Genomic DNA, 24,751 nt, shown 5'->3' with positions numbered 1-24,751 from the left:
TTGCTGAAGTTTGTGCCGTCCAGTGTTGCCAGATATACGACGACTATCCCGTTCATGCGATAGTTTTAGGGTCTTCACGATACAGATAAGTAGTTTAAAAAAAAAAAAAAAAAACTATACCATATTTTGGGAATTTCCGTGCACTGAAAAAAAATCGTTTTACTTCACGCAAACACCAGGGTATACATATAATAAAAAAGCCCGAGCGCCTGTCAAGTGCTCCCCTCCTGAGCGCATGTTTGCCAATCACAACACATGCACACGCCGGCTGACCGAGAAAGTGCGTGCATCACCACCACCACTGAAAAAAGCGCACTCTCAGTCCGCACTTTCGGTCACAATACAAAAGTTTTACAGCGACATTACAACAGTTCGTTATTTCCTATTTGGCAACCCTGCCCGAGCCTGCTGTAGCTGGGTCAAGCGCACCGCCCTCCTTCTTCACGTTCATATAATGATTTGTAATAATTTAGGCTATTATTAGAAGTCTTTATGGCCTGGTATTACTTAAAAACCACGTTTATTTGACCCAAACGTCAAATCAAATTTCAGGTGGTGTAGTAAAGTTAAGGGCAACAACAAGAATGAAACTAATCAGTTTAAGCCAAAATTGGGATTACTCTTTGTCAAACTTTAACATTTTCTCTTATACATGTTTAATTTTTTAACCATAGGTTAAATTTACAGTACTCATTGTAACAAATTGAATGATTAGTTTTACACTGTAAGAATCCCAGATGTGCATAATTTAGTCTTATGTCCCAGCATCCTGCTTGTGCTCATTTTACTCCATTTTGTTTGATTATTTTTGTTTAACAAAATATGAAAATCCTTAACAGCTTGTTGTATGAAGCAGTAATGTGCAAAATAGTGTGAAACAATTTCTGACAACTTTAAAGAACTTTTACACCTCACAAACAGCGAGCCAGTTTACATCTGTTTTTTGTTTGTTTTTGTGTAATCTGAATAAATATTTCCAATTCTAAGACATATTTATCACTGCAAATAATTTACAGACACTCTTGATATCTGAAGCAAAAATACCTTTCCATCCCATTTTGTATACTTTCTACACACAAAAACTGCTGGGTTAAAAACAACCCAAAATTTGGTCAATTTTGGACCAAGCAGAGTTGGGTTATCAGTTTGACAGAGCTTACTTGGCTAAGTTTTCTAACCAAAAATTAGGTTAAAATTATTGATTTGTTGAGTAAAAAAAAAAAAGTTCTGTTAAAAAGAACAATCCAAAATCTGCCTTATTAGATAATAACTGGTCCTAGCTGGCTGGTGCTAACTGCTATTAGCATCAGCTAGCTAACTAATGTTTAATTTTCATAATCCGACGTAAAGTTATTAACAAACCCAGCCAAGTTAAATATCTTTTAACAAGTTGTTTTTACTGCCTTATCTTTATATTTATTACATTCTAAAGCCAGTCAGGTCCATTTTGGTCAACTTCTGGCTTAAAAATGGTGGACTGCGAAGAACTACACAGCTCATCTCCAACCATTGGGTCAAACTTTTTGACCCAATATTTAGTCAAACCAACCTAACCTACAACCCAGCAGCTTAACCTAACAGTTTTTAGTGTGATTGTATTTAAGGTAAATTATTAAATGCAATATTTATTTACGATTTTATTTACCACCTAATATCCCAACTTCCTATTGAGGCCAATAGCTCCACACAAACCTCCTCCTCCCAATCACCTTAATAAAGGTTGTATTTGTTATCACAGACAGGCTGTTCACAGTTAAGATAAGCCAGTGTTTTGTCAGATATCTGGGGAGAAATTATGCTCTTTTTTTCCTAGTTTTAGGATGTTTATACAGCTCTCAGTCATGATGATCACTTAATAAATACCCATAAATACTGGCTGCAGTCATAGAGGCAGAAATAGGAGGGCAGCTGTTGTTTAGACCCCATAATCTTGTGTCATATGCCACTGTGGTGGGTAGTTCAGCTAACAACAGGATGATGAATATGGGGGTAAAACCAAACAGATTATTTTATCATCATGATGTCCGAATAACTCCAAGTCTGGTTGATTTTATTACCGGTTTCTTATTATAATACACAAACTCTTCAAGCAGCGCTTCAGCAAAATGTAATTAAACAGATAAATAACATGATCTGAAGTCTGTCTGTTTTTTTTAATCTAATGTAAGAGGGTCAAATAAAACATTCATGACAGCAACTACAGTGACCGGATCATAAAATTTGATCCGTGCTGTTATTTATCTTCAACAGGTGTGCTGGACTCTACGTCCTTGGTTTAGTTTGATTGCATTGCTGCAACTGTCAAGTGTGTTTGCATTGGCATTTGGTTATCTTACGTGTTTATTTAGGTTGTTTTTTTTTTGGGAGAAAGTAATCAAACTCTGCCCGAGATAACCTGGGCTTGTAATCAAACTCTACCTGAGATAACCTGGGCTGGTAACATATACACATCAGCACTTTCAGGACACAGCTAATCAGACAGACGAGCGACGGCATCAATTCAAAGCCACTAACCATCCTGTCAATAAGCAGACTGGGTTTTAGTTGCTATATCACCCTTCTTCTTCTTTCCGAGGGATAACCCCTTATATCCAGGAGATCCTGCATCATCCTGGGATTAGATATGACATTTGGGAGTCACAAAAGGAGGCGACTCCCTTGTCGTCCTCGCCTTCAAACTGTTTTCTGTGGGCAATCTCTCTGTTCCAAACACTACAATAAACGGGATCAGAGGAGATAGAGTGGGGAAAAGATCAAGGCGCTCGCACAGAAAAAGTGGAAGGTCGTAGCCATAATGGTTACATATGAATCGCTTCGTGAAAGAATTAAAGGGAGAGCAGGAAGCCCCCCGTGTTAATCTGTGTCTGCGCTATTCTTAGCGAGTCTCATCAGCCGGCAGAAATATGAGAAACACACGTGACGGCAAGCCCTGATAAATTTAGCGAGAGGAGCAGAGAACCCAGTGACAGAACCTAAAGATTGGTGCTGAAATCCAGATGTGTGGACTGTTTGTGTTTACAGCCAGTGTGTGTGTGTGTGTGTGTGTTTGTGTGGGAGGGACTGTCTGGGAGTCTGAGGTTCTTTTTTCCCTCCAATTTTACCTTTGATTAAACATTTATTTACCTCTCATTTGGTTGTTTGGATTCACAGGTAATTTATAGACGCTTTAGGTTTTCTGAACAGTCACTTAAAGCAGTGGTTCCCAAACTTTTCAGCTTTCGACTCACAAAATGATAGAAGCAGAAGCCTGCGACTCCAACTATCACCAGTTTAAGTACAAACTTTGCTAAAAACACAAACAGACCTCTATACTTTTTATATTTATGAGTATTGTGTTTATTTTAATGACAATTATAATAAAAATATGCTATTAGCAAGCTTATAAATTTTATTTGATTGGTGTTGCATGATCCATAGTGGTCCATACTCCAATTTTGGGAACCACTGACTAAGCAACCAAATTTTGAAGACTGAGGAGAAGACTCCCTCTAGTGTCCTCAACCAAAAAATACACTTCAGTCTTAAAATTGCCAGCCAGACTTGCCTGTAAAATACGATCAAACTCACTTTAGACATCATTTGTCAGCTATACAATGACGGGCTTTCTACCTGCTGTGCTATTTTGCTGTGAATTATTATTTAATTATGATAAAATTTACTCTTCCCTGTGGTTTTCAGAGCTGTACAGCAGAATGAAACATGTACCCTCTTAGAAAAACTTGATAGGATTCATGCACAAGATCTGTTGACTATTTAAAAAGTTGAAACCAGATGTTTACATACATGTATAAAAACACATAACCCCTTTTTCCCCTGCTGTCTGACATTCAGTAAGACTAAATCGATCATGATTTAGGTCAGCTCGGATTCCCAAACGTGTTTCTATTTGCTGTCTGCTCAAATAATGAGTTGGAGAATATTTTATTACATTCTTCAAAGTCATAACTTTATATACTTGTTAGTACTAATGCCTTTAATCTGTATGACTTGGGCCAAACAATTTTGGTCTTATTCCACAAGCTTCTTACAATAGCTTGCTGGAATTTGGTCCCATTCCTCCTCACTTTAAGACTTATGTTGAGAAATGACGTTGTAGCCATTTTGGCCAAACCTTGAAAAAAAAAAAAAAGCATTGTGCACAATCTCATGCAATATTGCTTGGAGTATGTGTTGTGACTGACCTCCAGCTACTACTGCACCAAATCTGAGCTCAGTATCTGTAAAATGGACTGATTTATAGCCATTTTTGTGTTGCCTGAGGTCAGTTGGTTGTGGTGGCCATCTCCAAAAGTTAACTGGTTGTTGATGTATATCCAGTGGATACTTACTGAACATGTCATTAAAATCCATCCAGTGGTTCATAAGATATTTTGCCAACAGACAGTTGACTCCAAATAGCTCATGGCAAAATTTTAAACAAAGATCTTGTGCAATTTATTAGTGCTCAGTCTCAGCTGCTGCCACAATTTTAGGTCAATATATGTAATACTGACCAAGTTTGCAGCCTTTTTTGTGTTTGTTAAGGTCAGTTGTCTGTGATAGCCATCTTGAATCACGTTGACTCCAAAAGTTAACCAGCTGTAGACGCAAATACAAGGATTACTTTCTGCAAGTTTAATCAAATTTCACCCAGTTGTTGTAGAGATATTTTACTAACAGACAGAAACAAACACACACACACAGGAAAAAACATTATCACCCACCACCAGGAGCAGAAGGTAAATAACAGCAGGTAGAAGCAACTTGTAACAGTATATCGTAAGGGCACTTAAACTTGAATAGCACACTCAAAATAATAGGTTCAAGAAACTATAACCCACTATTATAAAATGTCCAAAGCAATTTATGAAGTCAGACTTTAAAAGCTGTAAAAGCTTGGTATTCAGAAGATAACTATCACATTTTTTATAAGAGATATTCTTTGGTTTTATTAGTTAATTTGACTGATAGTATGCTCCGGAGCAGAAGGTGGCGCTAACCCTCCTCTCTCGCTGGTTCCCAACCTCCGTTAAAATCCACGAAGAAGAAGAAAAATGCCGGAAATACATGACAACAACTTCTAAAGCTACAAGCTAGCAGCGCTACGTGATTTTGGCCCTTTTTCGTGTGTTTGTATTTGAATTCGTCCTTCAATGGTGTTTACTTGCATTGTGTACGGCTGCAGCAAGACGTCTGAGCCGTACGTGAGAACGCTGCACGGCTTCCCGGATGATTTGGCGACGGTAGGCGCGTGGAAGCGGTTCGTGAGGAGGACCAGGGCGGACTGGGACGGCCAGGTCTCTTCGTCGAAGATCTGCAGCGATCATTTCGAGCCAGGTTGCTACAAAAACCACCTGGCCTGGTCCATGCGTGCCGTCCAGAAACTGGAATTAAAAGACGACTTTCAAGTTCCAACGATATACCCCGCAGGAACCCGCAGGACCGCTGGATCATCCGCCGCTACGGCCGAGAATGATCCCCGAACAGACGGATTTATGAGCTCCATCCAATCAGCTAGCCCTACTGTGTCTGCATCTGCGGTAAAGCCTCTCTTATAGTCAACAACAATGAGAACAAGGCCCCCTTTTTAATCGACATGTCAATTTTTTAGCGAAGGACACCCGTTGTTCGACAGTGAAGCTATAATATTTGGTTTTGTGTTTGGCTACAAGCCCCGCCCACTTCCTCCTCCACACACAATGATGGTATTTTTAGGGCATCAAATACCTAATTTAAACAAATCGCATTAGAAAACTGATGCATATTTGAACATGCAGCAGAAAAATAAGAACTATGTGAATAAACATGTTGTTTACATGTTGGGGGATCCCAGGGATGTTCCCAGTTCTGATTAAAAAAACGATTAGTATTGACTTTTCTCTACATAGCGAGGCTAATTTTTATACTTTCTTTCAGCTGCTAGACTCTTGCGATGACAGCTTAAATATCGTAGAAGAAGGACTGCAGCCTGAGATCGATGACCCATCACCACCAGAGTCCCAAGTAACCAATCAAATATTCGAGTCGTCTCCGTCCTCTTCTGCAGCCCCTCTGACAGTGTTTGCTGCGACGCCGTATAAAGTGAAACCTGGCGGTACAAGAAGTGCGAGGAGTGCGGCTGATTCTCTTGAAGAGCAGCTTCACAGAAGTAAAGGTAATAACATGCATGTTCTGGTTGTTGAACTGAATTCAGCAATAAACTGATATATTTAATTTACTGTTGTCAATTTGTGTGTCTGTTTTCTTATAGTATTTTTTGAAAGTGTATTTTTAAAGGCTATAACATGTATAAACAGAATTACTCCAAATTATATTGAAATGAATAGTTTCAAATTACATGCACATTGAACTAAATTGTTAAGGCCTTTATGGAGAGAAGTTTAGCTACATAAATCTTACTCTAATCACCACCCAGTGATAGTTACTCAACAATCAATCAATCAATCAACTTTATTTATATAGCACATTTTTAAAAACCACAGGGGTAGCCAAAGTGCTGTACAATAGATTGAAAAAAAACAGTAAAAAGGAAATAGATAAAACAAATAAACAGATAAAAAAACACACACTTTTGTTGTTTTCCAGTTATATAATCACTTGAACTCATTTTAATATTTATTGTGACTCATCAATGTACTGAAGGATGTGTTCTCATTTATGATGTGTTTGGATCTGCCGAATTTTACTGACATTTTAGTTAAATTTGTGACTGTAGATTCCAGGTTTTAACCTCTTTCTGGCAGTCCTGCTGCAGTTCAGCGCTTCAGTTTAGTCATAGTTTGGGTTATGAGGGTTTAAATTTCAGTCAGCAAACTTCCCTACAAATGTACAAATGTCAGACCACACTGAGACTGATGGATGAAACACAGTTCCTTTTTTTTTTTGGAAATTTTTTTGTCATATGATTGTGTGTTTTCTCTCAGAAGAAGTAGGTTTCGCTTCTTAAAAACTGAAATTTCATGGGTCGAAGGAGAAAACTGTAGCAGGGCTGTATGCTTCCTGCTAACATGCAAATCATGATTTTTGTTGGTGTGAATTGAGACAGCAGTTCTCTCAAATGATTCCTCTCTTTAAAACCAAAACCGAAACAAACCTCGTACTCAAAATGAACAATAAGTAATGTTCGACGCTGGGAATACAAAATTTGAACCAAAATTTGTAAATAACAACAAACACATCTTCATTCTAGACCTCCTTATTCTATTACTTTAAAGATATTGAATGAAAATAAATACAGCGTAAATAATAGTAGTTAAAATAAATAGGACCTTTTTCAAATTTATCAGTCTGTCGGGAGTTGAGTAAACTTTTGGGCTGATTAGATGGACTGTGTAGGCGGCCATCTTTAATGGGTTAATTCCAATGATTACTTTATGAGAGTTTTGTTAAAATCCGTCCAGTGGTTTATAAGATGTTTTGCTAATGCTGCAGACAAATAAACACACAGACACAGGCAAAACATTATCCCCCTTTAGTCTATGGGAGCGGTTGACAATAACAAGCTAACTGACCATCAGCATCTTTGATTTAGAAAGAAGTACCACTTCTAATGTTTTTTGGGCTCTTATGGTCACAGTTTTTCCAAATGTATATTTATATTTCAATTTCCCATGCAGATGTCCAGCAGATGTTGGTGATTAAAGAAGAAGAACCCGACGAATGGAGCTCCAGTTTGCACCATCAGGACCCAGAACTTTGCATTAAGGAGGAAGAAGAGGAACTCTTGACCAGTCCGGGTGGAGTAACAACCAGCTTTCCGTTCACTGTTGCTGCTGTGAAAAGTGAAGATGATATATTTAAGAACAAAACCGAAGACTGCAAAGATAAGAAGCCTTCAACCGGCAGATCTGCTGGACAAACACAAGATGCGAAAAACACCTTTGGAGGTTCAGATAACGTGAGAAACCTTGGTCCAATCAGTCATGTGAAACTTACGACTGATAGAAAGGCTGCAGACTTTGCCAAAACTGAAGTCATTAATGTTGATAATTCTAATTATGAAGACTGGCAGATCCCTTTATCAGATTATGGACCTGAAAGTGAAGACAATAACGGTGGTTTTAAGGAGACCGAAGTGCCTGAATCAGATGAATTTAGTGATGTAGGAAGCAACACTGCCAAACAACCTTTTACCTGCCCAAAACACACAACAGACCGTTCAGAGAAAGGTTCCTCCTCCTGTTTGGGTACCAAGAAGTGCCCCACAGTGAAGCCAAATGTAGAGTCACAGATGGAAGTTCACACAGGAGACAAACCACTTGATGATGATGTTCATGGTGACGTATTTAATCAAAAGACACTTTCTAATATTGATGTGAAACTCCTCACAGGGGAGGGGCCGTTTGATTGTGACGTGTGCGGGAAAACTTTCAGTGTAAAGGGAAGCCTCAACAGACACATGCGGATCCACACCGGAGAGAAACACTTCAGTTGTGGCGTTTGCTGTAAAAGATTTATTGAAAAGACCGATCTAAAGAAGCACGTGAAAGTGCACACGGGAGAGAAACCGTTCAGCTGCGTCTTCTGCGGCAAGACGTTCAGACAGAAGGCGCACATTAACAGACACATGATAATCCACAAAGGAGACAAACCGTTCGTCTGTGACGTTTGCGGCAAGACGTTCAACGTGAAGGCGAATCTTAACGTGCACATGAGGATTCACACGGGAGAGAAGCTGTTCGGCTGCGACGTCTGCGGCAAAACGTTCAGCATCAAGGGAAACCTCAACGCGCACATGAGAATCCACAAAGGAGAGAAACACTTTGGGTGCGATATCTGCGGCAAAACGTTCATCCTAAAGGGAAACCTGACGACGCACATGAGAATCCACACGGGAGAGAAGCACTTCGGCTGTGACGTCTGCGGGAAAACCTTCGTCTCGAAGGGAAACCTCGACGCGCACATCAAAATCCACACCGGGGAGAAGCAGTTCAGCTGCGACGTTTGCTGCAAGCGATTCATCCTGAAGACCGACCTGAGGAAGCACATGAGAGTGCACACAGGGGAGAAACCGTTCAGCTGCGGCTTGTGTGGCAAAACGTTCAGCCAAAAGATTCACCTGAAAACACACATGATTACCCACAAAGAAGAAAAACCGTTGGTTGTGATGTTTGTAGTAAAACATTCGACATGAAGGCAAACCCTGAAGCACGCGTGGGAACCCACACAAACGTTTTGTTTGTGACAAAAGTTGTAGACGACAGTTTGTAGGATTTATCGTCTTTATTATTTTATCTTTTTTATGTTGAAGAAACTTGTTTAATTTTACAGCAGACCTTTGGAAGGTTTCAAACTGGCTGATAGTTTTTATCTATAAAATATTTAATATTTAAATGGTACTAACACTTAAAAACAGATAGATGAAACGTATTGATCAAATATGCCAGTTGTCTTTTATTATTTGTGCTGCGTCGTTACTCTGAAGTTAATGTTTTTTCCCAGCAGGCCGTTTGAGTATTTGCACATATTTTTACAACACTTTCAGACATCATGGCTAATCGTTTAGTGTCGATCTGAAAAAAACTATTTCACATCATCGTGGATCATGTTTGTTGGGTATAAAAAGCCTTTTGTTTACATTTAAACAACTTTCAGATGGATTATACTGTGAAACCAGCTTATTAAATGTTGGGTGAACTACGTTTATAGTTGTCTATCATTATAATCACTCTTTAAACATTTAGTGCTGATAGAAATAATGAATTTATCGAAGTGAGCAGCCATTTGACCACATTTTCACTTTTTTTTTTTTAATCATTATGATTTTGTTAGGGATGTGAGGGTATTTATTTTTGACAGGATAAGGTTTTTTAGCCTTTGCCCTCCTTAAAGTTAAACTCCGCTTCCCGTGTGTACAAAATGTCCTACTAATGTTTCTTTGTCTACATGAGACTTGGAGAGAAAGGATCTCTTAGTAAAACACACATATAAACATTTTCACTTTGAATATTTTGATCTTGTTTATATTTTAGTAAGGTTTTGAATAAAGCACTTTTTAGAAATTGTTAATCACCTAACATAAACAAATGCTCACAGTAGAGGTACATTAATTAATTCAAGATGGCTGCTGCATCTGATTGACCTTAGCAGACACAAAAATGGCTACAACTCAGTCAATTTTACAGATACTGAGCTAAAATTTGGCGTGATAGTAGCCGAGAGACGCCCCTAATGTATACTCTGAGTGCTAAGAGATCACACAGGATCTTCGTTTAAAACTTTGTCTTTTAAGGATATCTACCTTCATCGAACCTGCAGAATACAGTCACGTTTGGTGTTAAATCCTTAAATATAAATGTTAAATCTTAACTGGTTTCGTTTATGTGCAAAAACCTGTAGAATGAACTGGGATGTCCTCGCCCATGTGGGTGCTCTGAACTCGCCTGGCATCATTTATTGTATCTCTGATCATTACGTAGCAGACCTTAACATTTCTTATCTTTTTGCACATTTTGTAAAGCTTTCCGAACTTTAGTCTCTGGCCGTCTTTTTTTTTGTGTTTGAAACTTGTTGAACAATTTGTCTGCTCCTTATTTTATAGTCCTATCCATCATCTTCCACTTAAAAATAAAAAATAAAACAATCGTTCGACATGTCATGTCTGAGTGTTATTTAACACACCACTGTGATCTTTTCATATCTCTTTTTAATATCTGCTGAATTGTTACATTTTTAATAAGTGTATTTTGTTTAAATTTACATAGATTTTGCACGTTTCCTCTTTCATCTGCCAATAGTTAAAGGGAATTATTTTTCTTTAAAAAACTGATGTTGTAAAGGCCCATTTTTGCTACCATGTTTGAAACCAACATAAAATGTGTTTAGATAAAACAACTTAGATCAACACTGACCTTACATCATACATTAGTACATATCTCTGTTTATTTATTGGATCTCACATAAATCTGGAGTTGTATGAACATTTTCTAGCTTGTTTTTGTCAGTGTGTGCCAACGACTGTCAACATTTCCATTATTTAGTTATTCTAAACAGTTTTCCTCTTCTACCACTGGGTGGCAGTGTAGGTTCATTGCTGTGCAGATTTTCATCCCTGCTGTTTTTTGGTTGTTTGTTTTGTATTTATGTTTTATTAGGACATAAAACCACTTTCTGTTAATCATGACAGACCTGACAAAAATCACATTTAACATCTTTAACACACCTTTTGTACCGTGTTTGATTCCCCCCTTCAAAAAAACATTTGGCAGCTTTAGCACACTCTTCAGCCAGCTTCTGGTTTGTTACTGATTTTTTTTTAACAGTGAAACTAGCTGATATATGACTATCTACTTTGTACACCAAAATATATAGTTTTTATAATGCTAAATTAACATTTGAAATGATTTTAAAATTTCTGCAGTAATTAGGGCTCCAATGCACTTTTAATTCCTTCATCTGAATATATATAATATTATATATACATTATATTATATATCTATATATATATTTTTAGCACAGATGCTCAAGCACAAGAGCGATAGAGCTTCTGGCCTGCCATACCAGTCAGGACCCTAGATTTTTTTTTGATTAATCTAACTTTCAAATCAGTAATGATACTGCATATAAATAAACTTCCATTACGTTTTTAAAACAATCTCCAAAACTGTTTGCAAGGGTTAGGTTTTACAACAAAAAACACAACGTGTCATCTTATTTCTCATTGTAGTGAGTTTTAGTCACCAAATTGTTTCAAATATTTGGTTTTAACATTTTTAAATCATAAAAAAAATATTTGTTTCACTAATATCTTTTAGGATATATTTTATTTTTTGCCTGTCAAACTATTTACAGTAACTGTTTAGGCTTAGGGTGTAGATTTCTGTTAAATTCTGTTTTATTTATATCACATTTGTTCTCTCTTGTTTACTTGTGGGTATCCATTAGAGAAAAGCCTGATCTATGATTACTTTGTGCAAATAATCAATGTGATTGGGTCTAATAAACTGTCACAGTCAAATAAGTAAAGCACATTATGATGATCGTTTTTACATTTTACACTCTCTTTCTCCTCTGCAGGTATTAAAGCAGCCTGTAACAGCACAAACACTGTTTCCTCCTCTCAGCAGCTGATTTATTCTCCCATCCCTCCTGCTCTTTATACAGTTTGCTGAATCAACAGCATTGCTGCCAGGTTGTCATGGCGTCTGATTGTTGAGCGTCGAGTCACGTGCCCCATCACAGCCAGACGTCCTCCTCCGAGCCCGCAGCCAACCCAGAGGTTCCTACGACATTAACCTCGGAGGCAAGAAGACGGGAGAAGTTGTTCCACTTCATGCCGGGTTGAAAGCCAGCTCTCCCAGATGGTGAGATTATTTTAGAGCTCATCATTATCAGAAGAGGACCCATAATAATACATCATGTCATGTTTCCTCATTAAGCCCTCCATGTGGGTTCATGTTTGATCAAACTCAGCTTCAAACTAACAAAAGTGTAACATAGAAAAAATCTTTTTGTTTCCATATGATGCTCTAAACACAGTTTGACAATGAGGTCCAACACAATGCAACCAGAAAAACAGTTAATAAATTGACTAGAAGACAGCATTTGTCTGCATATCTCTGACAAACCAGCCACCATGTTTTTTTTTCTTCTTTAGTAATCTTTAGGAAATATAATTATGTATCGCTGTGGATAGTAATTATTCTTTTAGGCTTTGTTCTGTGTTTGATATAAGTGTAGCTCAGATACAGGTGTAGGGTCTTCAATGTCAAATTTTTATTTCTATAGCACATAAAAACAACAGAAGCACTTTACAGTTCAGTCAAACAGAAATGAAGATGACAGTAAAAGCAAAGAAATATAAGAAATATTAAAAGAACAAGTAAAGCTAACATAAAATACAGAAACAGACCATAAAACTATCTGATCTGATCTGGTCATATGTCTGGTAGCAATGCAGAATATGTAAGATTTCTTTACTTTGAACCCTCAGACATGTTTTGCTCAGAACAGACTGAAAGGGTATTTTTTTAAGTAACACCAGCATGCATATGTTTAGAACACCACATAGAGCAAATATCAAATATTTTAAATAGATCAGAAATATACAGAACATTAAAGTGTTTGCTTCACTCCATGGTGAATTAACACTTTTTGTCACTGTAGGGTCGACCCTCTGAAATACCTACATAATTTTAAGGTGACCACAGTTAAACCGGAGGCCTGAAGCCTCCGGGACCCTGAGCCTCCAGGGGCAGCAGTCTGAAAGGGAGAGCCAGAGAGGAGGCTCCGAGGCCAGGCTCTCTAACACACCAGCGTGGGGTCTCATCACTCTCTCCACACTTCTGCTGTCAGAGCTTTTGTCTCAGCTGCATTGCTCGCTCACAAGGACCTGGCTCCCAGGTAACTGCGTGCTGCTGAGTTGGTGCTGCTGCGTGAAATGATGGCGCTTCGTCTAAAACACAGACTTAAAAAATGTGGACCAACCAAAGGGTAACCAGGGACCAGAGACGACACTAACTGCTGGAGATCTGCAACAAAACATCCCCCTCATTGTTCAATTTCTGGGAACTGAAGCATTTTTTCCCCCCTCATGTAATCACTCCGATGAGCTGTTAAAAAAGAAAAGTTTTCCTCACGTAAGCATCGATGCTAAAGATTTATTATATTTAGACATAAATATTTACCACCCATGATTTAGGTACAAATATTACTCATAACTCTAATAAAAGAGGGTGTAATTCAACATGAACAGACTTAACAACTGAGGTATTTTTCTATTTTTAAATCAGCTTATCACTACTGTTCTTTCTTTCAATACCTATGGAAGAATTTGTTAAGTTCAATCACATTTAAAATTTGTTGCAAATGACTTAAAGGTCCCAACAACAATGAACCTTAAAAATGCAGAACAGTTTACCTAAATAGCGTAACTGTATAATTTTATGAACCTGCACCTCTTTCACAGCTCAAGTGAACTGGAATGAGTTGTGTTGATCTCAGGATGATTGCACAACATGATTTAGAGATGCATGGGTTTACCCCGATGTATCCACAGGTTGTGGAGTGATCAGTGCTTCTGAACTTTAAGGTTGTTGGTAGCGATGAGCACCTTAATCATGTACTTGGTCTTTGGAGAATGAACCTATAGTCTTCATATTTATACTGATATATTCCTTTGAAGTACTTTCTGTAATTCTGAATAACAGGAGTTGACAGAAGAAATTCACTTCTGTTCTACGTGAAAACTTGAGTTAATAAACATTAAACCACTCTGGGATTTTGCTTCTTTCTCCATTTACACTTTGGTAAAACATTATAAGACAGTGGCTTATATGTGTCTCCACTAGACTAAAAGCAACATTACACACTTCAATTTCCTTTCACCGACGGCTCGAATCTTCAGCTTACCCCCCGGAGTCCTGGCATATAGGAGAAGAAAAGCTCAATAAACAGAAAAGTAGCAGGTTGGACTGTTTTTTTTTTGGTTAGGACTCACGCTGTGTTTTTTAAATGTTCTCCTTTTTTTTCTCGTTTGTTTGTTTGTTTTAAATGTTTTAGCATTTACTCTGTAATTATCTCTGCTTTAATTGTCACCAGAACAATTTGAAATATTGCCGGTAAATATTGTTGTTTGTCACGCTCCAATCTTTCAAGACTCTTTTTCTCATTTTCAAAAGTACAAACTTTTTGTTCTTCACTTAGAAAACTTCTGCTTTGACCCAAAGCTATCCATACTTTTCTGACATCTGGTCTTTTTTTTTACATTTATTACCTCTTTGTTAGACATTAGGACTACTTACCTGAGGTTAGAAAAACACCTTGAGTTAATTTGCCTGAAACTAACTTCCAGCTCAGGGAAACCTGCTCGTCCAAAAGTGGCACTTAGATGGTAGAACCTTTGTTATAAAGACACTCTCTTACCAGCATCTCCACTAGGTCTTTTGCTTTTGTTTTGGGGTTGAAACGCACATTTCACAACAAAACGATTTCACCTGAGGAACACAGAACCTGTCTCCTTCCTGAGCGGTATCATAGCCGGACATTCCCGTAGCGTCTAATTGTTTAAACAGATGAACCTTCAGGGGTCTGGGAATTGTACCCAAGCATGAACCAAGGAGGTCAGCAGTTCTCTTCCTGATATCTGGGCTGATTTCTTTTTATCCTCCTATGATGTCACACTCAAAATGCAGTGTGTTCGAGGTGTGTCTTTAAATGCATTCACAAGTGTGCCTCCAATTAACTCAAATGTTGTTAATTAACCAATCAAAAGCTTCCAAAGCCACGATATCATCAAGTGGGCTTTCCCAAATTGTTTAAAAGGCAGAGTAATATTAGTGTATGCACACTTGTGACTTTAAAGAAAGTAATAAACAATTATATTTCTTAATATTCAGACATTTAACAAATCATTTTCGGAATCCTAACTGACCTAAAAAAGTCTGATTTAATGTCAGACAGTGAAAAAAAAGTGGTTATGTGTTTTTTTTTACACTATGTAAACATCTAGTTTCAGCTTTACATCTTAGCTATTAGCTATTCAGCTAACATTTGGTTTAGTAGTAGTTGAGACTTATCCCCGACTAATACTCAGAGCACTAATTGATTTCACAAAATTTTTGTTTAAAACTTTGTCATTAACGTTCTGAGTCAACTCTGTCTGGCTGCTGGCAAAATGTCTCAGGAACCACTGGACAGATTTGAATGAAATTCCCAGGAAGTAATCACATCATTAGATGTGCATCTACAGCTGATTAACTTTTGAAGTCACCCCAATTTAAGATGGTTGCCACAGCCAACTGACCTTAGCAAATACAAAAATGGGTATAACTCAGACAGTTTTACAGTTACTAAGCTGAAATGTGATGTGGTAGTAGCTGAGAGTCTAACGATACTGCATGAGATTAGTTGTTTTCGAGGTTTGACCAAAAGCGACTGAGACTTCATCGTTTCTCTGTTTGAGATGATCTTAGTTTAAAAACGGCATGAAAGGCAGCGGGCGATATGCATTCCTTCAGGAAATGTGAAGTTATTTATTTTAATCAAGTAGAGGTTTAAGTTATCCCAAGTCAAAGAGTAAAGAGTAAAATTCAAAGATATTATTTTGAGGATTGAATCAAGTTCAGTTTATAATAATCTGTTTTGTTTTGGTGCTCTCATGCTTGCATTAAACTGCAGACAGTGAGATGTCTGCCATGAGTGCATCTCTGTCTCCTCTCCTTCTTTCTGGGTGCAGCTTTTTTGTTTGCCATCAAAGGCCCTGAGCAAAGAGACATCAGACTTAATTGTTGTGCTTTATCAGGGGAATAAAGGTGGGCTGGGCAGCAGTTTAGGCTGCTATTATGACACTACAAAGTGTGACAGAGCGACAGGGAGATAATCGGCAGAGAGGAGGGAAAGGCTGACAGGATGGAGGATGGAGACGTGAGGAGGGATCGCAGACGTTTGGTGAAGCATTTTTGACCTGCGGAAATGAAAAGCAAGCAGACGAAGCTGCTCTTTTGGCTGAAGCTGTTCTGCTTGTTTTGCAGGAAAAAAACATACAGTAGTTCTGCTGCACAGACAAGCATATTCAATATTTTTACATCTATTAAACCAGAAATCTACCTCAGCTGGTCTTTGTAATATATTTATATTTTTGAATGTTTATTCAGGAAAACACAGTGTAGCTTTTAAATGTCAATTTGTGTCATTTGGAAGTAAATTTGAATGTTTGCAGAGTTAAGAGGGGGCTATTTTTGAGGGCTTTGTATGTTGTGAGGATCCAGTAGCTGCTTAGCTCTCCCGCACCCCACAGCTTGTTAATGACTCAAAGTAATGCTGGCCTCCCTTTCACTTACATCTGAACTAATGTGTTTGTGTGATTTAACTGTGGTGAAATGCAGGATCTATAAACAAACAAACAAAAAAAATCACACAATTTCCAATCTGTTCTCTACTTAAACTCTCATTATGTTGCGCTTTGAAAGTGTGAAGGCTAAATAAGTGGTATGCACGTTCAACAGAGCACAAATTGGGACAGTAATTCCCACAGATCACACATTCTCTGATCATTTCTGAGCCCCAAGCCCCCGTCCCTCTCGTTGCCTCTCCTCCGCACCCCTGACATGAATATATGAGTGTTTTTATGTGCGCAGTGAAAAGGCGTCGCTGAGCTAAGTGGTCTTGTTGTGTCACCCTAGCAGCGTCCAGTGGGGGGTGTGGACGAGAGGGGCGGCGATGGATGAAGGAGAGGACTGCGGCACCATGCCTAATCAGCCTTTCTCACCAGGGTCAAGACTTTCTGTCTGGGTCCGCGGTGCTCCCTGCCACTGAGGACTCGCCCATTCAGGCGCACAATGTCCCTGTCAGTCCCGACAACACTTCCTGCCTCTGCTGGCTCCAGCCCTCGCAGGGATACACAATATTTCACAGCTCCCAACAATGGCCTGTCTGCCTGCACCCACCATATGGTTACTATGGGCCACAATATTGACACACATCACTAATTATTCAAAGAGCCGAGGGAAAGTGAAGGCGGAGACTAGAAGGGAAGTGAACGAACCCCAACATTTGATCTAATATGTCTTGTCGAGGTGTTTTTGCAGAGTTTTACAGCAGTGACAGGTATTGTTGGGGCAGCAGGGGGACGTGATCCATATTGACAGGGATCTGCGTGAACAAAAAGCTGTCTGTGCTCCGACTACAGGCTTCAGGGACATTCAACAAATTTCTATTCTTACTCCTTCGTCAGCTTTCTCATGCTCCTGGAAATGGTTTGCTGGAGTCCTGCGGAGACACAAGCAAAAGCAAAACAAGCGAACAATCAAGGAGCTCAGACTTTTCGATTCCTCACCACTGTCCCGTGTCTGGGTTTGTTTGCATAAACTAAAACAAAAACACAATTGCTTGCTTCAGCCTCACTTCAGAAAGTCGTCTGTAATTACCTGTTGACTGCTCTACTGTGAAATTGCTCTGTGATTGTTTAATTGAGCTGCAGTGGCTGTTCCAGTGTGTTATTATGGTTTAGCTTGTGTTGAATATCAGCAGAGGAATGGCACATCGCAGCCTTGGCAGGAGGGAAGGTTATTGTCAAGAAGCATAAACTACATATTTTTGTTTTCGCATCTTAGAATTAGCTTCAGATCCAGACGATTTTACAAACATTTAAACATTTAGAGCCATTAAGCTGCACTTTCTAACGACTGAAGGCTATTATAATTTGTTGTGATTGAAATAATGTTTCTGCTTTGCTTAAACATGATGAGCAGGAAAGAAGAGTTTGTAGCTGATGATTGCGGACCACTGGTAGAGGTCTGAACTTTGACAATAATAGCTTGACTGTATATCTTTTCACCCATCCTGGTGTAGATTTGAAGGTGAGTTTGGGGTCATTTATTTGTTGTTGCACAACACAGTTCAGAACAAGCTTCAGCTGTCAGATAGATGGCCTCACAGAGGCTTTACAGAGGAGTTCATGGTCAACTCAATGACTATAAGGTGATCAGGTCTTGTAGTTGCAAGAACACGGCCAAATCATGATCTTACCGCCACCATGCTTGACAGCTACTTTGAGCTATTTGTGCCAAAAGGTTGTGTTTGATTTTAACAAACATAACACTATACATTCCAGATCTGCTCCAAAGTTTGACTTTAGATAATCCTGCACTTCTGCACCAATTTTCTTGTAACACTGATATAAAAACATGTTATAGATTAAGCTGGTTTACTGTGAACACAGCCTTGGACTATTGTTTTATTGCACTCTTCACTATGCCTCAGCTGGCACTCTCAAACTAGAATCTGCCGTGTTATCTGCTTACTGTCTGATTCTGTAAAATGTAGCTTCAAGCACAAAACAATAACGTTTCAGTCATAAAATCAGCCCAGGGAAGCTACAGTAAAGCAGTGTGACAGTCAGAAAAGTGTTGCTTTGAACTAAATATATCAGGAATAGTTTAGTTTCTAACAAGCACTTATAAGCATGAATGTCATGATCCTGGGGCTTTGTGTTGGTGTTTAATGTTTTTCATGGTTTTTAGTCATTTTCTTCATTGTACTCTAATATTTTTGTGTCACTGGCCATAGTTCCATAGTTCAGTCAGCCTTGCCTTTCTTTTACACCTGTGTTGAGTCTACCCATTAGCTTCACCTGAACTGAGTCAGTGATCACCTCTCCCAGCTCACTTTATTCCCCCAGTGCAAGTCTTTGTCTTTGTACTCTTTTGTTATCCCATAATCCTGGTTTTGCTCCTATTATGCGTTATGGTTCCTTGCAAGTTCGAATAAAGGTCAGTGCATCACAGACAGATGAAATGATACAACAGTAGTGCTTTGCTCAAAGATATGCTGGAATCCACTTGGTGTTTTTTTTTCTTTCTCCATCAGTTCCTCTCCTGTTCTCACTCTCCACTGGTTGACCCTTGTAGAAGTCCCAGTCTGTCCCAGCCCGGTTGCCCCCCGAGTGGTGGGAATGTGCTCCTGTGCAGCAGGCCATGACAAGCCCATGTTGGGACCGGCCTCAGTGATGCACTCCACAGAGCAGTGATTGACAGCCCTCACTGAGGGAGGTGGGATTCCTCATCTGTCAGTCATGGTGGCGCTGCAGATAATGATTCGATGTGAGGGATTTCAGGGTCTGATGACATGCAATGAGTCGGCTTTTCCCCATGCTCCCCTCACCTTCCAGGTCCGTGGCACCTCGGCGAAGTTAGCTTGTTGGTAGAAGGTGAAGGTTGCCATGAGTCCAGATGTTCTTTAGCTTTCTGCACCTTCTTTTGGCTCACTGTTATGTGCTGTGCCACATCTGTGTGGGCAGAGGTGTGCCATATTGCTTCCCATCTGCCACATGGCACACTCACATTCACACAGAGACAGAGGCTCACATATGCACCGTGCCCAGAAACTGCCCATTCTAACCATGGCAATAAATAGTGTAATTCATGGATGTGAACCAGCAGGTTTTTAAGGGCGCTCAGAGGAACGGAGCAGAGCTGGAAGCTTTGGCAGCTGACGGACAGATTTTCTGTTCCTGGTAGCCACATGAAACTCTGTGAACTGCACACTGAACACACTGAGACAGAGCGGCAGTGAAGACCTGCTGTTGCAGGAAAATTACAGGCAAACCACGTCAGTCTCACTCTTTCTTTCCCTCTGAGTTTCTCTGTCCTTGTGCAGTTCACCATCTGTCTTCTCTCTGTCTCAGTCTCTCTTTCTGTCTGTCTTCTGTCCTCTTTTTGAGCCAGGGGGGCCATACCGAAGCGAATGTCACCGCTGTCCCAATGTTACGTAGGGGAAATTGACTCCTTAGCCTTGGTGCTGTCAGCAGCCATATGCTGATGTTTTCATATTCCAGAGAAATGAGGAGAGGGAGTCGTAAAGACCTCTAAAGTCAGAATTACAACCCCAGCTACCACTGCCGAGGAGAGGCTCCTTCTGTCACACCATGAGCGCCATTACCTCCCCAATCCCTCAGTCCCAGAAAGTGGCACGGACTTCTGGAGCACCACATTAATGCCAGCTTTTCACTTAAAGTCAGACTCTTTTTTTTAAACATTGCTCCATTGGAGGGTGATTCAGTCTTATTCATGGCTTGTTTAGCTTCACTTTCTTATAAAACATTCACAGCTGGGAGAAGGATGAGACACAGTTTAGTGGCTGTGCTGTTTTTGGCTTTAGGAGACATCACAGTCTTTCTCTACAAGGACCACGGTGCTATAGGCAGCGTTTCCAGCTTATCTATATTTCATGCTTTTATCTGCTCTCAGCATTTAATTAGGTTGTTAGCAGCTCATTAAATTCTATTGGGACCAAACTTTTACCTCGTTGCAAAGTTGTGCTGATATTGAGCTTTTCCAGTAGATGGAGGCTTTTAATTACCTTGTAACCATAAGTTATTGTTGTGCAATGATGTCTTTTACCACTACTTATAGTATATTCTGCTCTTGTGTTTCTTCTTGCAGAGACAGATGAAGTACTAAATAGTTCTTTTAGGAAAACTTTGATAGAATTCAAGTTTCCAAGATCCTTATTCTGTGGATATGTAACTCTTTGTGTCTGTGACAATGACTTGCAGGATTTTAATAATACAATATTATTAAATCATCAGCACAGATAATTCTATCCACTTTATTTTTTCTACCAAGCTTTGTTTCTTCATGAACTCCTGAGGGAAAGTTTGGCTGCAACTAAATGTGTCAAATGTTAAGCCTTAAAACTCTGTATAATGAAAAGCGTAAAAGGTAATAGCAATAGGATGGCAATTACTGATGCAGTCAATAGTCTGTCAAGAAAATGCAAACATCCAAATGGTGGAAAAGAAGGGCTCCAAGCAACTCGTCATTTTCTTTACACTTGATAACAAATTGGTAACTTTAATTTAATATAAATAAGCAAAACTTAATGTTTTTTTTAATTCAAAATAACTGCCACTACTTAGGAATCAATTACAAGTCCAAACATCTTCATCTTCTCTATTACAACTTCTCAGCCTTATGCTTATGTGTTATTTTTTTGAACAATTGTGATATATATCCATAGATTCTGTGGCAAAGGATGGCTTGGACCCAGAAGAGACACAACAACGCCCACTTCAAAGCTTGCATGTCGTTCAGGTCACCCCCAACAATATATAACTTAAAATTTTATTGCATGCCGAGTTAAATACATGTTTTCTCCTGTAAACACTGGTGAAAGAACAAATTAGCTGTAGAAACACAAACCAGAAGCGACTTGAGCTAATGAGATCATAATGACTTGTCAGACAAATACTAACATGTTTGAGAGAAGTTGGTGCTTTTTAATTGGAAGTCTATTGGAGCCGAAAATAATTTGGAGCTACTGCCTAGCTGTCATTAGTAGAACTGCACTTTCAAACCCTTCCACTTGACTTCCTGTCTGACACTGGATCAATACGTCTACTGACTCCGACTTTTAAAGTCAGAGACTAGTAGCCATTTAAGGAGCTGCAGTTCTGTCTGCATTGGCTCCATCTTTATTGTCACTTGGTTGAAGTGAACACATGATGCTGTGGGGTAAATGTGGCAGAGGAGTCTTGCAGAGGATTTGATCCACAGCCCTGCAATGTCCTTAAGTGACAAGACGCTGTAGCATCCCCCCTCCCATGTTTTTCAGTGTATGAGAGAATTAAAGTGCTGCATGTAGAGGGCAAATATAAAACAGAAACACTACCAGTGTGTGTAAGAATAGGAAACATGTTATAAAGTGTGGTGTCCTCTAGATAAAAAGGTAGAGTAAAAGTGTGCACCATTAACCATCACCCGCCTCAGCTTTTGTTACCAAAGTGACAAGTGTTCTTGCTTTAATAATAAAGTTTATTGCTGGGAGGAGGCCCAGAGGAAGACCCAGGACACGCTGGAGGGACTATGTTTCTCGGCTGGCCTGGGAACGCCTTGGGATTCCCCCGGAGGAGCTGGCCCAAGTGGCTGGGGAGAGGGAAGTCTGGGTCTCCCTGCTTAGGCTGCTGCCCCCGCGACCCGACCCCGGATAAGCGGAAGAGAATGGATGGATGGATGGATGGATGGTGTTTTTTTTTAGGGAAGGATAAGAGGAGAGTGTTGAGAATTCACCATCGACTTCATCTCTTGAACTGGAAGACCTGAACCAGATCAAACAGATTAGTTTTGTTTTGTTGGTTTGGTGCTACAAACCAGTGTTAGCAGTAACTTTCGAACCAAACTGAAAGCTACTTGAGAGAAAGGAAAGAAAGATGTGTGGACCACTGATATAGCAGAAAGAGAGACTTGCTTTGCCTCCCTCAAAGGCATGGCATGCAGCAACTTCACAGCAGAAAGCATGTTGGTGGACCTGGAGGTCCCCTGTGAGCCAATCAGGCTGGTTATGTAAGTGTAGGGCGCTTGAAAATGGCGGCGTCTGGTCACAAGGATGTGGCTTGTTGCTGATAATCGTTGGCGTGGCGTGGCGTGGTGCGGCGTGCGGCTGACAGATGCTTGCTCCAGCTGGTACAGGGGGGGTTTATCGCCCGGTTGGAACGCGGGTCCTCACACCCCTCCACTGTGCTGGCCACCGTCGCTGTGTTTAATGAGTCACGAATTGCCTGTTTGTCTTCTGCTCCCTGCTGTTTCTGCTCTCCCCCTTCCAGAACAATCCCTGAAACACATGCTGCTGCGCTCCGCAGAGCAGCCAGACCGACAGGCCGAGCCAAACTGTTGTAAAGAACAAAGTTGTCATTTTTTATTTCTTCTTTCTTTGTCATTTTTTCCCTTCTTGGGTGTTCATCTAAGAGAGGGATGGGTCGTTCTGTAATAAAGCTGCCTTTTTAGATGCTGCGCCTGACCTCGCCAATATGTCTACCCCGAGAAACCAGTGCCCATTTGAAGCCCCTGACAAACACATAAATGGCTCTATAATTGGGCCGCTTTGTTGTGCGAGGCGCGGGCTCGTCTGAAAGTGCTGTTCAACACTTTGTGGTAAATGGAGTAACATTACAGCAACACATGGCAGTTACTAAAGGAGCCGGAACTGGCAAGCAGATAAGACAGGAGCAGGTGGTGTTGACACAGAAATGATCTGTTTTAAGTCAATAGAAAACCACAATTTGAAAAAAAAAAAAAAGTTTTCCGAAGCAAATCACAGTTTTATCTTCAGGCCAGCAACAGAGCTGCGTGGCAAAAAGACGGATCTGCCTCGAAGTCCAAGTGAACACACAGAAAATCTTGGATGACCATCAAATGGACTGAAGCCCGCACAAACTCACGCATAAAACACACATTCACAGAAGGGGTGTTTGTAGCCTGTGTATGAGGATGTTCTGCAAACTGCCCCGAGTTTTGTCCTGATCTCACCTGTTTAATCTGAGAGGACGGGCAGCAGCGTCTGGAACAGGACGGGTGGCTCAACAAACTGCTGCAAGACAAACTTAGCTAACCAAAGCTTGATCTGACTTATGATTTAAAATATTAGCTCAAAAGTTATACTCTTATAATTAAAGAAATGTTTGCAAAAGCTAAACTTTTCAAGTTGTTTTGCTGCTTTGTTGTTTCTAATGCATCATAAAATGCACTTTGATTTAGTTTTTGCAGCAGAAAAAGTTTGGTTGTCTTGTTAAATGAACTTATCTCCTTTGATGGAAAATGTCCACATGTATAATATTCTTCCACCTTCAACCGGGGACACAATCACAGAGGGACAGAGAAGCTCAGAAGAAGTGATAACTATCCATGGAATCCTGGCAGTGTCCGGATTCGGCCCAGTGCCGTGAAATCCTCGTTCCACGGGGCTGCTCTTTGTGGTCGACTCTGGGATCTCAGCGTGTCATTCTTCTCATTGTACAGGTCACCGAGACAGAGGCAGCCGGCCTGAAAAGATCCGCGGTGGGGGAAAACAAAGGCTTGAGGCAGCCCATAAATGTCTCCCGTTCAGCTCTGGCCCATTGACTCCTTGCCTCCCTGCCAAGCAGGGCCCTGTCAGACCAGCCCCTCGCTCTAACAGCTTAATTAGCAGAAAGAACAACAATGTCAGAGCCTGTTTCAACCTAAATAAAAACAAGAAAAGACCCAAAAGCTGTTCTCTCCGCCTCTCATTGTCTCCGTGAGGTCCGTGATAACAGCGCTCCTTTTTTTCGTGCAACTTAATACAAATAAAACAAGATTCCTCCACTGTTCCATGAAGAGCATGACGACGGGCTGATGGAGGGCAAAGAAAGACTCTGGGTTTCAGATGAGTTGAGACAGAGAGAGAGAGATGAAACCTCCACATTGCACATGGGTGAATCCTTTATTGAGAGCTGTCCAGATGAAGGCTTTGCTTCAAACGCAATATGATTTTCATTTTTCATGATAATGGTGATGGGGATGATGATAAGGCAGTTTGCATT

General features: G+C 40.0%; 1 protein-coding gene across 1 annotated transcript; it reads left to right on the top strand.

Moving 5' to 3' along the window:
* Positions 1–5,033: 5,033 nt before the first annotated feature.
* Positions 5,034–10,572, top strand: LOC108244076 (zinc finger protein 79). The gene is made up of 3 exons (XM_017429954.3): positions 5,034–5,519; positions 5,896–6,133; positions 7,596–10,572. Exons 1-3 carry the CDS (start codon positions 5,133–5,135, stop codon positions 9,110–9,112), a joined length of 2,142 nt encoding a protein of 713 aa, XP_017285443.1. The 5' UTR covers positions 5,034–5,132; the 3' UTR covers positions 9,113–10,572.
* The last annotated feature ends 14,179 nt before the right edge of the window (positions 10,573–24,751 follow it).

The sequence above is a fragment of the Kryptolebias marmoratus genome, linkage group LG22, assembly GCF_001649575.2.
Source record: "Kryptolebias marmoratus isolate JLee-2015 linkage group LG22, ASM164957v2, whole genome shotgun sequence".
In the NCBI taxonomy this organism is placed as follows: domain Eukaryota; kingdom Metazoa; phylum Chordata; class Actinopteri; order Cyprinodontiformes; family Rivulidae; genus Kryptolebias; species Kryptolebias marmoratus.
Note: the sequence above shows the minus strand (reverse complement) of the source record. Positions and strands in the feature narration are given on the sequence as shown.